Below are 17,732 nucleotides of genomic sequence, written 5' to 3' on the forward strand. Positions count from 1 at the left end.
CAGGTGTTAAGATAATTATGTTCTGCCTCACACGTGTCCCGCAAATAGGTGGTTTCGCACTGACCTACCTAGCTACATATACGGCTTATTTTCTCCATTAATACGAGTTGTAAAAGATGCTGTTGCAATTGTTTTATTTTTCAATTCCTGTTCTCATTATTATTTCGGAAGGGAAAATCAAAATCGAAGAGCAAAGTTGAATCGATGACAATTTCATTACATTTTTGCTTGTCTTGAATAGTCTTAGAGATAAAAGTGGACTTAAATTTTTGACCTGTTCACATTTGTATCATTGTACATGCTCTCTCTGTAGTACTAAGTTCGTACGCTCTGCATAGCCATTCCCATATGCGTTTCAAGCACTGTTTCTTGCTGTTTCGTTTTTCAGCGCTAAAACATGTTTAAAAGTCATTTCAACTTTACACTGAATTACTCCGGTAAACCAATTTTTGTGTGCTCTTTCTCACGATAAAGAGATTTGCAATGGGGTTGTTTAGGGCCGACAGGGTGTGTGTGTGTGTGTCATTTTTACCCCAGGGCCCGTGATCACACTCTACGGCACTGTGGGTGTTTTGCTGTTTTAAAGTTACACCAGTATTTGCAATAAGCCATTTTTTCAAAAGCCAGCCTCATTTTCCATTAAGACTTGTGAGAAAAGAATCCTTTATTATACCTTTGTGTAGGGAAGGACATTTCCACTGTCAGGATCAAAATTTTATATCAGACACTCGACAAAGCCTCGAGTCTCGCACAGTTTGGACTCCGGGGTGAAATTTTACATCGATGCATATTATGCAAATTAAGAATTCTATTATCTTTATATTCACACACACACACACACACACACATACACACACGCGCGCGCACGATTTCGTTTTCCAGCGTAGACATCGGTACATAATAGCTATCCTACCTCACACGTAATCTTTGTCCCGGCTCGCGATCTATTTTGACCGTCTAATGCGATCATACCACTCACAAACTGGCAAACACTCTCTAATTTCCATCACCACTCATTTAAGCATTCTTTCACAATAATCAATATAAACATTAACTATACAACATTTATTTACCTACTAGGTGGGCTAAATTGAAGTTTCCTGCAAACATGCTGCTTCGCACTGATTGACATATTTACATCTATGTATCCCTTTCCTTCATCACGTGAAATACCATATTATCATGAAAACTTTTCTTAGACGGAGAATGAAGGTTGGCAAACCTAGCCTTCTATGCGTGTAAGATAGAATTATACACTTCAAATGTACGATAAGAAATACTTTAACTCACTAGCATAGAAGTTCTATTAATTTCGTACCGCTCCGGTGGCCTAAGTGGTTAGAGCCCCCACCTCGGATGCGGGAGGTCGCGGGTTCCAACTCCGGCCGAGTCGTGGACTCAAGCTTCGGCCTAGTCATGCCAAAAACTTAGGACTAGTCGACCTGGTGTCAGGGTAATATGGCTGGGTGGGACATCATGCGATATGTCTGTGGCATGATGCCCCAGTGCTAGACATCACTATAAACTGCCACACTGCAGACATCGTAACGATATGACTGAAAAATTGTTAAAGCTACGTTAAAAATCCTAATCACACACACACACACACACACACACACACACATCAGTTCCTTGAAAGAATGCGATTGATTCATATAGTTGAAGGTCTACAAAGAGTGTCCACCAAGTACCACTAACGGCATAATAATCCAATTAACATTATCGGCATTCCATTGATAAGTACCTTATATTTTAAATGAGTTTTTCGACGACTTAATTGCTTGCTGGGTACTTAATTAAGTCTCTAACGTACTTGCTTCGAAAGTATATTGTTTTCTTCCTCAAGACGCATTGTTTTGTCACTAGAGATGTGTTATGTTCACCCGTGACCTTGTAAGGAAAATCGTAATTTCTGTTGTGGCAATTGTTATATTCCGACAACCATAGTCAAGAAATTCTATACGCGTTGAATTTGACAAAAGAAAATATGGACGATGTTATCAATGTTCATAATGATAGGCAGCTAGTAGATTTGTTACGTGTAACAATTAAAATATATTATTGAAATCTAATGACAATTTTCGACGTGTATATCACCAGAATAAGTATCAAAAATATTCTTCTGTCAGTGTGTATATAATAAACTTGTGTAGTAACACTGCCGCTATAGCTGGCTGAAAATGGCAGTTTCAGTGCTGCCATCTTGCCCTCCACAAAAATAAATTCTTTACAACCGAGACTTATAATGATCTGCTGGTGATCTTTCTGTAATGTTGCTTTAAAGTCATTTCCAGCGCTCTGGTGGCCTAAGTGGTTAGAGCGTCCGCCTCGGATTTGGGAGGTCGCGGGTTCGAACCGTGACCGAGTCATACCAAAGACTTATACTAGTAGCTGCTCCACTTGGCGCTCAGCATTAGGAGGTTAACGTAATGACTTGTCAGGATCATGTGACTGGGTGGGAAATGACATGTCCGCGGCATGATGCCCAAGTGCTAGATATCACTATAAACTGTCACACTGCAGACATCGTAGTGATACGACTGAACTATTGTTAAAGTTGTGTTACAAAAACCCGTATCTAAAGACCTTTCTTTTCAAGAGTATACTCCTCTAAACTCTGTTAATGTCATCGGATGATTGGAACCGTGTTCATGCGTTACATTCTTCTTACTTTTCATGCTATATTTATGCAATGTTTAAATATTCTGCTCTGAATTTTCATATTTTTACTTTGGAATTTTACATTAACTTTGTAAACGGACAGTTTAACTACTTTTGACTGTGAAAACTTTTTCTAGTTTGAAAAGTTGACTGTATCAACGTATTATGTCGATGCAAATATATAGCTTTTGTATGCTTAATAGGTCGTAGCCACCTAACATTTTATCACGAGTCATTTCTCCTTCAGTAGGACATAATCTAGCGTTTTCGTCTACGTTGCATGTAACGAAACAATAATTTCTTGATCATGTATGTATATACGCAGAGAAAAATCGCTCAAAGCCTAAAACCCTTGGGACGAAATTTATTTTCGGATTTGATAGGTGTTTGGTTTACGGAGGGTATCGCATACGTGAAAATATGGATTTATATTATATGTTTTATACATTTACAAGCAAATCGTCATCAATACCAGCCTTTAGTATTACGCCAAAAACAACCTGAACATTTTTAACCAAAATAACGTCACTGTTCTTCACATGATTTAAGAGACGGGGTGATAATTTTGTTTGCATGCGCGAGTGTGAAACAGGGAATGCGTTTATGTGACTAGAGTTAGAAAATGTAATTATGATAGCACATTCTCTGTGTGTGTACCTACGCACGCGCGCGTGCGTGGTGTGTGTGTGTGTGTGAGTGTGTGTGTGTGTGTGTTTAAGAGTGCAAACAATGCAAAACTATTTTATTTTAAATACTTTATGGAAACTTAGATTATTAACATCTCTTACTTCAGAATACAGTTCTGTCGGTCTCCGTCGGGAAAGTATTAAAAAAAAAAAGAGTCGAAATGACTGGCTATGCAAGCGTTGTTATTAAATTTGTTTAAAAGGTACTACTGGTCATTTGTGCAAAGGAACAACATAAAACATAACTAACTAATAAACCTACGAACATAATCTTTCTTAATTGGTTTATCCACAAGCGAATAGTTACTAACAATTTACATGATGGCTGGCTATTCTATAAATTACAAATTCTTCGGATTGTCCAGGTGTGGATCCTAATCTGTATGGCATGTGTGTCGAGTGTCACGTGTCCTTCTGACACCATTGGGTAATCGACTAGGCAATAAACCCACTATTGTACTACTGCTCAACGTATGTCGGGTGTGTAATTTACTTGACCCCTGAGCAGAAGAACACAAGGTATTTTGGGACCATAAAATATCAACATTTTAAGGAATGTAGCAACTAACAAAGATAAAAAGGTTTGGATTGAGTTTTGGTTTAATGAGGCTTTATTTAAAGTGTAAAATTGAGCTTTTGGTCCCAAAGTTTGTTCTGGTTTTCAAAATAGAGTTTCGTTATGTATGTATGTATGTATGTATGTATGTATGTATGTATGTGTGTGTGTGTGTGTGTGTGTGTGTGTGTGTGTGTGTGTGTGTGTGTGTGTGTGCGTGCGTGCGTGCCTGTCTGTCTGCCTGCCTGCCTGGGTGATGAATGTGTAGATTGTTAAATGAATTTGTGGTCGGATCGATGACTGGACAGAATAATTGTTAAACTAACATATAGGAAAGCATGACGGTAGGTGGACGGAAATAAAGGAGGATAAAAGTAAATCATATGCGGAGAAAATTATAGATGTAACCATGAGGGAGTATTAAAAATTTAGTACAACGTTATTTAGCTTCCAGAGTGTATACAAGCTAATACCGTTATTTATGAATGTGAAAGAAAAGTGTACATTTATTTCTAGTAACGACGTTTTTGTATGTCCACATGTTTTTATGCTTGAATATGGGAAATACACAGAATGGAGGTGCTACGTTTATTAAAATAATGTGTTCAGGTTGCATAGAAAATCGAACTAGACTCATGACATTGTCAAAATATATATCCCTAAAAGATATTCGTACGTGTTTAAAATTCTGTTATATCTTATTTTATTTGCATTGAAAAGTAGTGTGAGGCAGTTTTAACAACTTCCTTACGTATATGTCAATAATTATCGTTACTGTACTGCTGTATCTATCAAAATGCCTCGTTCCACCTAAATATTTTCAAAACAAACTTGTTTCTCAATTATTTATATATATTCGGTATGTTTTAAGAAAATTTTAGATCATCCATTTAGTTTTTAATATTTTTGACTATTTGTAAATTCAGATCTTTGATGTACGTCAGACAATTTGCTATCTTTTACGTTTTTTTTATTGCAGCATTCTTGGTGGTTTTTTTTAAATCATAGATATGTACTACCAAAACAGTTTAGACCTAGTGGAAAGCAGGACAGGATCAGTTCAAGTGTTGGAGGGGTTTCCAAAATTTCAAAAGACCCCTGACATTCCTAGAAAGGGCACCAAAGCAAAAGTCTATGTGTCTATTTACTCAAAGTGAGCATAATACATAATAAACAGGTGCAAGAATAAAACGATGGTCAAATTTTAAATGATAAGTGGCTAAGTTTGTGTGTGCATACAGTTTTGGCTTGTTTTTTTTTTTTGGGGGGGGGGAGGGGCATAACCCCCTCCTCTCTATCCTTTTCCTGGAAAGAAGAATTTGTTTTGATTTGTTACGATTGTTAAATGGACATGCTTGGTTTATTGGTCAATTGTAATTACTAATTTTATCAACTTTATTAATCAGGTCTATCAAAAAGCCACGACTACTGATAATGAGATGAATTTTTTAATGACACCTGCAAATAGCGCACCATGCACGTACAGTAATTATAATTTAATTTCCTGTTTCACGTGTAAAATGACGTTCTGGCGAGAGAATAAAGTCGACTGCCTAACTCAAATTATATCATAAAACTTTTTAATATCTATTTATCATTTCTCATTTTCTACATAGAGTGAGATTCATTTAGTACCAACTGTGTTTGTCAAGGTTCTTGAGATATATAAGTAGTGTATCTTGGCTTCAAATTTGTAAACATTATTATAAATTCAGACGAATGCACAGTCTGATACTGATGTTTTCTTTCATGGCTTTTTTAATTACATTAATGCATGTATCCCACGATAGTTTCGAAGGATGAAATCTCCTTTATGTGAATCTGTCAATTCATAGATCATTGTTATTCCCACGTGTTTCGAAGAATACTTGCCAATTAATGTGATCCAGCTCATCTGTACGTGCGTACTGGTGTAAAAACTGGATGGGTGGGGGATTGGGACACATACTGTCATATACTTAGTTGGTTTGACTTCTTTGTAAGGAATTAACGGAAGTTGAGGTCCCAAATCAATTATATTGAGCTGCTACCTGGACGTGCATATATTTGATTTTACCTGCTCGGTAAACACTACGCCGATTCAAATACCACAAAGCATTGTCATTTTTTTTCTTTGAAGCGCTGTAGCAAATCTGGTTTTTGGACACACAAAAAAAAAAAAAAAAAAAAAACCAACTGGTGTATTTAGTCTTTATGTATGACTAGATGGATGCTTGGGTTCATGCCTGAGAGAGAGAGAGAGAGAGAGAGAGAGAGAGAGAGAGAGAGAGATATTGTGTCTTAACAACGAAGTTGTCTGAGGTTCTTAGTGTCTGGAAGAAAATTATTCTCGTATTTGAAAGTGCAAATTAAATATTTGATGAGTTATGAAGAAATGTTCGCATCCACGACATTGTACATGCGACTGTTTGCGAAAGAGATAAGTAATTTTAAAGGGATAGTTGTGTCTGAAAACTGAACTAGATCTACGCTTTTTAAAATCTTTATTTCTCCCATAAGGACGTCTCAGAGATTTTACTTGTCATCTTTTCTGTAATATTGTTTTCATTAAAAAAAATTCTTTCCGGATATATGTATCTATTCTCCAGGCAGAGCAACACGAATAAACTAGGTGCATACAAAGACAATATGAACACACGAAAACAAATCGGACAACATTATTGGATAAAGAGACATGGCATGGGTTCAATTCTTGCTGGGAACACATTCTAAGACTCTGAAGTTCAGTGGGGTGGTGTATTTAACCGAGTCGTTAATTCCACTTGCCTAACTAGTTGCTTACCGCTCCACCTTGAGCCCTTTCATTTGACATTGTTCCATTCTTTATTGGAAGGAGTTCAATGATACGAGAAGGTGCGAGGTAGGCAAACTGAAGTAGGTATTACTTACACTTTGATCGTTAAACGGCGACTGAGTTTGTATTTGCTTATTTTATCGTCCATTTTTATTATATATATTTCTGTAACCCTTTTTTCAGGCTATAACATAGTAACTTTTACCATGGGGGCATAGTTTTAAACAGGAAATCATTTTAGAAAATCATTAATACTTACAGTTTCTTTCTACATCGTGCATGATCGCGCAATAAAAATCAAACTTAATTCGTCTCTTTTTTAAGATATATGACGTTGTGTCCCAAGACCAAAGTCGATGGCGCCATTCAAAATACTTCAATAATCTAGTTATAAGAATATAAGAAGATTAATGTAGACCTCTGTTCCTTTCCAGATCACAGAAGAATAATGCAAGGTTTAAATACAACGACCCCTCACCTACCAGTGCTAAACGACAAGTTTTACTTGGGAGCCAGCGTACCCCGCGAGCCTCCCGAACGCAGCTGGAACCGTCTGCAGAGGGTTCTCATCGACTATCCAAGGGACAAACATTTACTTCATCGCCAGACACTGTGGAACTTCCATAAAATCAACCGTGGGGCATTTCGCTCCCAAGTGTGCTCACTTCCTGACATTCCATTTAGATATAAACGTACATTTCGAGACTGTCGGAGTATAGGTGTACAGACTGATAAATCTGAATATGATTTAGACCGACATAAATTCGAGCGGCCATGTTTGATTCTTCCGCGTATAAATGACCCTGAGTCAAACGACATCTCGAGTCCTCAGAGATCCATCCGCCCTCCGGGACCTCTGATCTCACCCGAGCTCTCGAGACGCACTTCCCATACCTCATTTGATTCACTGAGTAAGCTTACAGAACGTGATTTAGGCATTGATATTGACACAGAAACCGTTAGGAAGACAGTAGACAGCGGAACTATGACTGACTTCGAGCCGATTCGGAGGAAGAAAAAGACGCTAAAAACTAAGAAAACGAGCACCCCAATAATTAACACACAATCGAAAATCACAGATGCTATCATGGAAGACAAAGTCGCTGATGGAATAGAAACCAGAAAGTCTGTGAAGTTCGTAGATAAAATGGACAAAAGTACGGAAACGTCTTTGGAACAAGAACAGAAAGAGTCCGAAATAGTACTAACACCAGTGTCCATGTCATCCGCTCACTCTGGTGCGTCGGCGAACATTTATGCAGAAAATGTAGGGTCATCAAGTCAGTTTACGCTAGGAGACCCACTCTCTGTTGTGGACTTCTTAAGTAAAGCGAGTGACGGTTGCAGTAGTGACCACGACAAATCCAGCTCAGAGAAGAACCATGGCCCCTTCGGGAAGAAGAGAAAGAAATACAAGGAAATTAATTACATTGAAGCGGACAGAATTTGGTTCGAGAAAATTGCAGGTGACAAAGAAGTCGTTGACTTATCAGCATATGATAACTTTGCAAGGACACGCCCAACACTTGAAACTGTGCCAGAAATGAACGATAAACCCAAAACAACTTTCACGCCACGTATATCAGGGGAGTACAAACTTGGTCGCCCTAATGCTGCAAATAAATACTATCCCGTCTTTAGCAAGGATGGAACCCCTGTAAAAAAGGTTGGTGGTGGCGGAGGAGGTGTTACGCCTAGAAATAGCAAAATTGCTAAGGCCAGACAAGTGTTGGCCAAGTCATTCTAGCTCACTAAAACCTATCCATCGTTACTTACAATGTGTGTATCTCTTGTCGAAATATATTTATTTATTCTCCCAAGAGAATGGTACTTTGCAAATTGTTTTAGGGTTGTTTTCTTGCGGGCGTGGGGTGGGATGAGGTGGGTGCTTAGCAGAGATGTCCACTTCTTTTGATTATCTAATCGTTGAAGGGATGAATTCTGTCTCATCTCTTTACCTCGTGGTAGTGTAGCGAATTCTTTGGTCTATACAGTATAGATCACTCGTCTTGTAAGAAAATAAGAAAGCGAAATATCACACCAAGTAGGTTTTTAATGTATGCATGTGAGTAACATATAAGTAGTCTTGAAATTGTTAATTTCACTATCCTTGAAAGTTACCCTGGGGATGCATCTGAAGAAAGAAAATAAATGATTATTAGTTTATCCATTATACAATGGAGTCATTTTCCTGGCAACACATTTACAGGACTTATAATTTGTTTCTAAGGAACGACGCTCTGAACGGACGGTACCTTATGGATCAGGATATAACGCTCATTTTGATACAATATCGTACATCTGATCTACCAGCGCATAATGATTCGACAGAGCAGGGTAAAAGTAATTTGTTTGAACTTGTAAGAGGGACGAAGAGTGTTAACCCTAATATATAGGTGTATTACGCGACGGCAGATCTAAATCTCCGCTGTTCGTAATTTTGACGCGTTTTAAATAGGTTGCGTGCACCATGGAATAGTTTTGGAAAATATCAAAAAGTCATAAATCCATCGTTGTTGTTCTGTTTAAGATGGTTTTTGAGTTTGTCATGACATGACGATGGAGACAAGAAAGTGGCGTTCCAAAATAGGGAAAGACCCCCCACCCAACCCAACCCAACCTACCCCACCCAACCCAAGGAAATGGTTCCTTTATTCACTTCCCTCTTGTAAACATGCCTCTTTTCCCGCACTCAGTCCAAATTGCCGAAGATTTATCAAAACGTTTAGACGCTGGTGTACGTCTAAATACAAAGCCCGTATAAATGTTAAAGCTTGAAACATCTATCTAATTCAACGTTTGAGGAGCTTCTGGATATTAAACACTTACGCATAGATACTGATAGATTTATTTGTACTAGTACTTATGCATATGTATGCAGGAGACGGGCAGGTAAACAGAGTCCCACCGTTTTTCAGGACCCGTGTGAAGACAAGAATATATATGATTTTACTCAGTGGTTTATGTACAAGATATTTCACAACATTAGTAATTTAAATCTAAAATGAAAAAAATATTAAAATATATTAAACATATAATTTACTCAGCGTTGTATGTACAAGATACGTCATAGTATTATTTTTTAAATCTAAACAAAATTATAAAATGGGAAAAATATTATAATGCATTAAAATTTGGACGGAGATTAAAGTTAGCTGATATAAACAAAGAAATTTCTTGACGTTTGTAATCGCTACATAAAATAGGATTCAATGATCTTAAACATATAATAAATCCTGTACATGTTTAAATATAAAAGGCTGTTTATTCATCTATGTCGTCCGTCATATAGCATTTATCCATAAAATGCACTTTTGGAATTGCGTTCCACTGTTTGATCCTACACCAACGCAGGAAAGATGTGATCACGCAGAACCTGTACGTCTTTGACTTGATAGTGTTAGAAACTGGATCGTAAGGGAGTTTTATGGGGTGTTAGATCCAATGCTTATATGAACCACTATATTAGCCGATTTTAATCATCCAGATGACCTTCACCATGAGATAAAATACGGCAAATCTATTACGCAGTTATTCTAAAATACCAAGCGTTCTCACCTTAATCTAGTTCAGAAATATATATATATATATATATATATATATATATATATATATATATATATATATATATATATATATATATATATATATATTAGTCGACTGTTTTGCCCATGGATGCCGCATCGGTCCTAGTATACGCCCACCCCGTACCCACTCCATACTAGCATGGGGCTTCGAACAACTAAATGAATACAGATTTTGATTAATTCCGACAAGACAAAATCCGCTGTTATAAGATGGGCAAATTATGGAAACTACTGTAGGAAGAATATGTTCTTTTCAAATGCAAAATTTTATGCTGAATATATTTATTTATTGATTATTAGGGGATCTTCACCTAAAACAGGTTAATTGTTGGTTAAATTGGTTGTTGGCAAATAAATTTATTTTTCATATCAATAAAGCTTTTTTTGTTTTGATTCTTAATGGATATTCTCGTCATACTGATGAAACACTTTTATTTTGTGGCTAAAAGCGTTGGCCAGATAAACTAGAGTAAATCATAATAAAGAGTATATTGTCTTCAATGTACGATATTGACTATACTCACTTGGTAATGTCTTAAATGTACGATGTTGACTATATTCACAAGGTAATGTCTTAAATGTACGATATTGACTATACTCACTTGGTAATGTCTTAAATGTACGATGTTGACTATATTCACAAGGTAATGTCTTAAATGTACGATATTGACTATACTCACTTGGTAATGTCTTAAATGTACGATATTGACTATACTAGCTTGAAAATGTCTTAAAATTAGATGTAACGATATTGACTATACTCGCTTGATAATATCGTCAATGTGAGATATTGACTATACTCACTTGGTAATGTCTTAAATGTACGATATTGACTATATTCACCTTGTAATATCTTAAATGTACGATATTGACTATATTCACAAGGTAATGTCTTAGAATTAGATGTAACGATATTGACTATACTCGCTTAGTAATATCGTCTATGTACGATGCTGACTATACTCACTTGGTAATGTCTTAAATGTGTGATATTGACTATATTCATAAAGTAATGTCTTAAATGTACGAAATTGACATACGTACAAGACAATGTTTTAAATGAACGATAATGACTATACCCCCAAGTTAGTGTTTAAATGTACGATATTGACTATATTCATAAGGTAATGTCTTAAATGTATCATATTGACTATACCTACAAGGTAATATTTTAAATGTACGATAGTGTCTTTACCCACAAGGTAGTATTTCAAATGTACGATATTGCCAATATTCATAGGAAATGTCTTAAATATATGATATGGACTATACACAGAAGGTAACGTCTTCAGTGTATTATATTGATTATACTCACGACATGCATGAAATTTTCAAACTCCGCCTTCGACACCAGCTTATCACCTGTGTATGAAAGAAATTCGTTTACAGTTAAAAGGATTTATACTGATAGATGCTATATAATTAAAATTTTCACAAAGCCTTGGTAAGAAAAGCATACTGAGTGGATAAAATCAACTCGTGTGACACAGAAAGAAAAAAGCTTCCCAAGAGAAGAACTACACGTTTTATAGGGTCCATTTAGTCATGAAAGTTACAAATCATTAAACAATCACAAACAGCTATGGCGAATCGAAGGCTATTCATGCATTGTGTGTAATCTTTGGTCCAGCCTCGTGACTTTATGGATCATTTAACATAGGACATTCGATTCTTATAACGAATCTAAAACAAATAAGTAACGGAACTTAATTTTACCAATTTGTTTCCTAATATTTTTAATGAACACAAATAGTGCTCATGAATATATAAGTAGTTCCCTTCTGGTGTCATGAATTAATAACATTTTGTTTTCTGCATAATACGCTGCAATCTTTACAGCCAAAAGTTTCAGAAACACTAACGTTTGTTAGCTTTATCCACGTGTTTTCTCTTACCACTACTCGTATTAAAAGAAGATTTGAGGACAAAATAGATCGAAGTGCTATCCAGAACTCTACTTGCATCGCAACAGTTTGTGATTCAATCATGTGCAGCAAAAATTCGATTAAGTATACTCACCTCGACTGTTCTATGGATTTAAAGACGACGATGATGAAACCCGGATGGATAACCAGCTTCTAGGTCCATCATACAACAAACATTGGTGTGGATAGGATTCGTTATCAAAACCATTTCAGGTTCAGAGGGTTATATAACTGAATTGACGCCTATTTGTCATCTACATTTCGCCATAAAATAATTATTCGAAGATACATCCGTGCAAACAACCAACTTGAAACGAAAATTGACACAATGATTTATGTCGTTAGTAAATGATATCGTTCGATAATAGTCGCTCAAACCTTGATTTAGAAGTAAACTCCCTTTCTGCAAATAAATATGGCTCCATATCAGAATTAGTTCCTATAATATTTCTAGAAAACAATACTTGAAATTAAAGCTGAAAACATGTTATATTTAATTCTATATTAAACATGGTGTTACATTTTGTTCATTTTTGTGGTTGCCTCAAGTCCCGAATTAAAAGTCTTGGACAAAAAGAGGACAAGTTAAAGATATATTCACGAATTTATTTGTTCTGAGTTGTTCTTTATTGGATGAAAACCTGAACATGATAAAACCGTATCATTATCTTCACACCGCTAAAATGAATTAGAATATCCCTAAAAGGTTGCCCAAAGAAATAAATATCTCCATTGACAAGACACGAATTTAATAACGATATTGACAATGCTAACAAAACTCCTACTTAACTTATGATTAATTTATTCGGCAAATTACCAAAACGATCCTAGGTTAGGAAACTGAATCCAAAAGAGCCGAATGCAAGTAGCTAAAACCACACATGTGCCGCCAAGGATCAAGATATACATTGTGTGATGCACAATGTGGTGTACAGTCCTATGATGTTTGCTATTTGAAGAGAAGGTCAAATCACAAAAGCAGTAGTTTACGTAGTGTTCTGACTGAGCTACCAGATGGTGATAACAACGACACAAGTTTACTTACCGTTCTGACTGAGCTACCAGATGATGGTTAAAACGATACAAGTTTACTTACCGTTCTGACTGAGCTACCATATGTTGATTACAACGACACAAGTTAACGTGCCGTTCTGACTGAGCTACCAGATGGTGATTACAACGACACAAGTTTACGTACCGTTCTGACTGAGCTACCAGATGGTGATTACAACGACACAAATTTACGTACCGTTCTGACTGAGCTACTAGATGGTGATTACAACGAAACAAGTTTACTTACCGTTCCGATTGAGCTACCAGATGGCGATTACAACGACACAAGTTTACGTACCGTTCTGACTGAGCTACCAGATGGTGATTACAACGACACAAGTTTACGTACCGTTCTGACTGAGCTACCAGATGGCGATTACAACGACACAAGTTTACTTACCGTTCCGATTGAGCTACCAGATGGTGATTACAACGACACAAGTTTACTTACCGTTCCGACTGAGCTACCAGATGGTGATTACAACGACACAAGTTTACTTACCGTTCTGATTGAGCTACCAGATGATTATTACAGCGACACATGTTTACTTACCGTTCTGACTGAGCTACTAGATGGTGATTACAACGGTACTAACCGTTCTGATCCCAGGAGCAGATCGGGGCTAGGGGCAATCCTGCTACACTTAGATGGTTACAGTTATGCCATGGTAACGCTTTAAATGCAGAAATCAGGGGTTACATTAAACAGACTCCTTGTCCATTGGTTTACACCTTCTTCTCCCCTTACATGATATTCATGGAACCACCCCGGTATCAAGAGCTGAGATTCGGTGGTTACAGCGACACCGTTGTACATACCGTTTGGATCCAGAACTCCCAGATGGTGGGAGATGTCATCGGTGGTCAGGAAATTATCGTGGTTGAAGTCCAAGTTATAGAAGAAAGCGGCGGTAGTTGCGCGATCGTCATGGTACGTTTGTGCCCAGAAGGTGACAAATTCATCTTGAGACACCTTCAGATCAACTGCAATTATAACATTTCTACTCTTAGAAAATATCAGTAAAAAAGAATGCTCAAGAGATTGCACTTTTTGCCTTGCGCTTAGTGTGAGATTACCTGTGATAACTGAATTATGCAAATATGATCATCAGTTATTTCTGAGAAGTGTATTTTGTGATTATTAAGTCCTCTTCAAATTTCAGAGAAAATACAAAGTAAATCACTTTCACAGGAGTTCTGTGAAATAAATTTGTACATTTTTAATGTGCCCTGTGCAAACGTTTTCCAGAAGGGAAAATGTTGAGCTCCATGGTTCAAAGTCTTTCCCAGTATGTTTGGCAAATGTTTGAAAACAGCCAACCGTTCACAGCTGTAATTCTCATATGAGCAATAACTATTATTTAAATATTTATAAAAAATAGAATGTTTTTAAAACACAAAATTACGTAATAAATCAGTTCGTCAATTTCATCTGTTTGAATATGGCTGACTTCACAAAACTGCAAGCGTTAAAGCAACGGAAACGTGGTCAAAAATTTAGAATATTTTAAACATACCAAGAATGAAAAATTAATGGCTTACAGTTTTTGTCCCATCTAAAAACAAGCTCCAGCATGAGTTCACCCTCGCTGACATGTCCGTCATGATTGTCGTCCATATCGAGCACTACTAGCGCCGTGACCTGGTCGACGGTCAGCCCTTGAACGTTTGCTCTGAAGATGATTACATTTGTACAGTCAACTAATCTGACACGAATTACCCTTTCTTAGCACCCTCCCATACAAAATTTAAAAACAAAATATATCCGTCTCTTAAAACTCATGTTCTCAAATATAAATCTGCTACCATATTATGTGAGTTTGGTCCATATTGCTACGAACAGTTTTGAGCATAAAAATGAAATTTGGGCGGGCAAGACAAAAGATCGGATATCACACTGGAAACGTATTCATATAATTGAAATTTTGTGCGAACAGAAAGGAATTATACTTTGGAAAATCTTTTGCTTATTTGGGACATGTTTCTAAGAATTTAAGCACTTTTGTGCCGTATCAACTTCTATGTGAATCAATAACATTTTTAAATAATTCGGAGGTTGGATGTCGAGCGACAAATGTTAACATTTCCCTTATATTCCCCACTGATCGCTCAGAGCCTTGACTATGTATGTATGTATGTATGTATGTATGTATGTATGTATGTATGTATGTATGTATGTTTTAAAGAATATATTATAAAGTTTAAATAAATCGCTTTTACCCAAGAACTGCCTCAATTACAATAGCCAACAGGAAGTATGTCATCATCTTGACGTCTGAAATAGACGAAACATAATCATTGCAAAATTATATCTTCTGTTTGGTACTGCCAGTTTAACATTGGAAGAAGTCGAACAAGTTTAAAACCTCTTCGTGCAGAATGGGTGTAATTGTCGGGTTTCTGGAACTAAAGGCGCATTAGTAAAATATATGACGTAATAGCGTTACATCCTTGAATAACCCAGTGGTACAAGTCAACATCAATATAGTGGAGAGTAAAAATGACCACAACATTACGAAAGTATTGAAGGGCAAGTCGAGTAATCAGCACAAGATAATTACAGGTTGATTTTGCCATCATCATCATTATTATCATCATCCTAACTATCATCATGAAAATGATGTTGATGAAGCAATATATTAGTAATAACAGGGACCGACCACTTTCGTTTCCGGACATTTTGTTTTTTAGTACTTAGTCAAAACTGAGTGTATACGAATTCCTTTATGGAAGTTAATAATATATGGATATATAATAGAAACAATATGCATACGTCATTATTTTCAACTTCATTTGGCTGGTGAGTTGGAAAGGGTTGTATTAAGCTACCTGCCGAATTCAAATGTGTTGGCTGACTTCACGGGTTAAGGGTTGAGGCAGGAGGATATTCGTTTTCATTCCTACAATACAGCTGCCATCGGACGATAAATCTTCGAGTGGAACTAGGATGTGGCCACACGACTTCATTGCCAGTTTCCTAGTAATCGTCGGCATATTTATGTAATCCCCATTTTAGTAATGAATGCTGCAGATGACATCGTGCAAATTGTCCATTGACATGACATCTGCACGCGTAGATAAGATTTTCCTTTTCCACGCACAGTTGACTCTTCGTCTTAATGTTAAGAAATGAACACCCTTCGCTCGTCTGTACATGTTCCTATGGCAAAACATTGATGGCCCATTGTGTTTAGTGAAATTGACAAGTGCATCTTCTCTGGCGAGATTGACCAGATTGTACCTTTGGTGGAGACCCGGATGTAAACTTGTGATGTCACAGCCATCTTTTCCTAAATAGTCCATAACTTCAAACTGTATGTTATATAGGTTAATAAAATTTCCATCAAGAAAGTGAACTTCTCAGAGTTTTTCTTCTTCTGAGTTCGATGCGAAAATATCAGTTTTTACTTACTGATTATAAATTATAAGCATGTTTGGGGGAAAATATATCATGGAGATTATTGAATTGTGACTTTGATTTCCTATATATATGGGATGTTAAGTGAAAAAGACATGTTTCGAGATACATTCGTGCATTAAAAGACTCAAAGACAACTTAAATCGAGAATTTCCGCCAAAAAATTAAATTTGATGATTGGGTGTAACAAAATCAAAATAGTTAAGCATGCGGTGTATGCTTATAATTATTCTATTTTACGTTGTGTCCTCCTGTTTAAACTGGGATTTATTGTAAATATTTTTTTTTATTTTTTTTTATTTTTTTTGCTTTACTCGCACGACACATTGGAGAAAAAATAATTATTTCGTGTTATTTAATATAAGAGCTAAGGATAGGACTATGTTATAAAGGAGTGAAAATAAAATGAAAGAGTCAGAATGTTACATATGTTAAAAATAATTACCTGAGCTGAACAAGAACCAGAAATCAGGTACCTACGAGGGTTTGATACTTTTCAACCATATATATAACCCCGAAAAGGTTATCTGTGACGTTCCCTATCAAACGTGACTGAATAGATACGAATTTGGCAGTAGCATAAATAAATATAAGTCCATTATCCTCAATAGTAGAGAAGGGAAGGGAAAATACGGATTCCAAATCTTCGTGAGAGTAAATATATATATATATATATATATATATATATATATATATATATATATATATATATATATATATATATATATATATATATATATATATATGGGAGAAGGGGGTCACCCCGTCTGACCCTATGATGTATAGGGAAAAATTAAGTGGTATCCATTATTTAGTAGGCAGCTTGATATAACACGCTAAAATGGTGGAAACCATTTCAGGACAGACGACAAAACAGCAAAATTCTAAAGAATTTACTACAAAAGACCGTTCTACTGAATAAAAAGCTTTCTCGAAATAAAAATGAACTAAAAAATGCTGGGATACCATCTTCCTCTGTTTCTCAAATAAATAAAATACGAGGCGTGTACAGTCACTTAAAAATAACTAGTTTGTGTATTGCCTATTATGTG

At 36.3% G+C, this 17,732-nt stretch overlaps 2 protein-coding genes across 4 annotated transcripts in view; one reads left to right on the forward strand and one right to left on the reverse strand.

Annotated features, from left to right (window-relative positions):
- Positions 1–8,592, forward strand: part of LOC149775283 (uncharacterized) — a 28,662-nt gene extending 20,070 nt beyond the window's left edge. For all 3 annotated transcript variants that reach the window (XM_089943727.1, XM_089943726.1, XM_089943725.1), the window contains exon 2: positions 7,132–8,592. In XM_089943727.1, coding sequence (XP_089799853.1) covers positions 7,146–8,444 — 1,299 coding nt within the window. In that variant the 5' untranslated portion in view covers positions 7,132–7,145 and the 3' untranslated portion in view covers positions 8,445–8,592. The remainder of the gene's footprint in view (positions 1–7,131) is intronic.
- Positions 8,593–8,732: 140 nt separating this feature from the next.
- LOC149775284 (uncharacterized) lies at positions 8,733–17,202 on the reverse strand. Its single transcript, XM_089943729.1, has 6 exons — positions 17,126–17,202; positions 15,483–15,537; positions 14,805–14,935; positions 14,082–14,246; positions 11,600–11,646; positions 8,733–8,831 (listed from the first exon to the last, which is right to left on the reverse strand). Exons 2-6 carry the CDS (start codon positions 15,527–15,529, stop codon positions 8,802–8,804), a joined length of 420 nt encoding a protein of 139 aa, XP_089799855.1. The 5' UTR covers positions 15,530–15,537; positions 17,126–17,202; the 3' UTR covers positions 8,733–8,801.
- Positions 17,203–17,732: the final 530 nt, after the last annotated feature.

The sequence above is a fragment of the Sinohyriopsis cumingii genome, chromosome 19 (assembly GCF_028554795.1).
Source record: "Sinohyriopsis cumingii isolate HCF-2022 chromosome 19, ASM2855479v2, whole genome shotgun sequence".
NCBI lineage: Eukaryota > Metazoa > Mollusca > Bivalvia > Unionida > Unionidae > Sinohyriopsis > Sinohyriopsis cumingii.

Coding starts and splice junctions, on each gene's coding strand:
- LOC149775284 (XM_089943729.1), bottom strand. CDS start 15,529: ATGATGACATACTTCCTGTTGGCTATTGTAATTGAGGCAGTTCTTGG. Junction 11,647..14,081: donor GGGAGTTCTGGATCCAAACG/GTATGTACAACG, acceptor TTTCATACACAG/GTGATAAGCTGGTGTCGAAG. Junction 8,832..11,599: donor TTGAAAATTTCATGCATGTC/GTGAGTATAATC, acceptor TTCTTTCTTCAG/ATGCATCCCCAGGGTAACTT.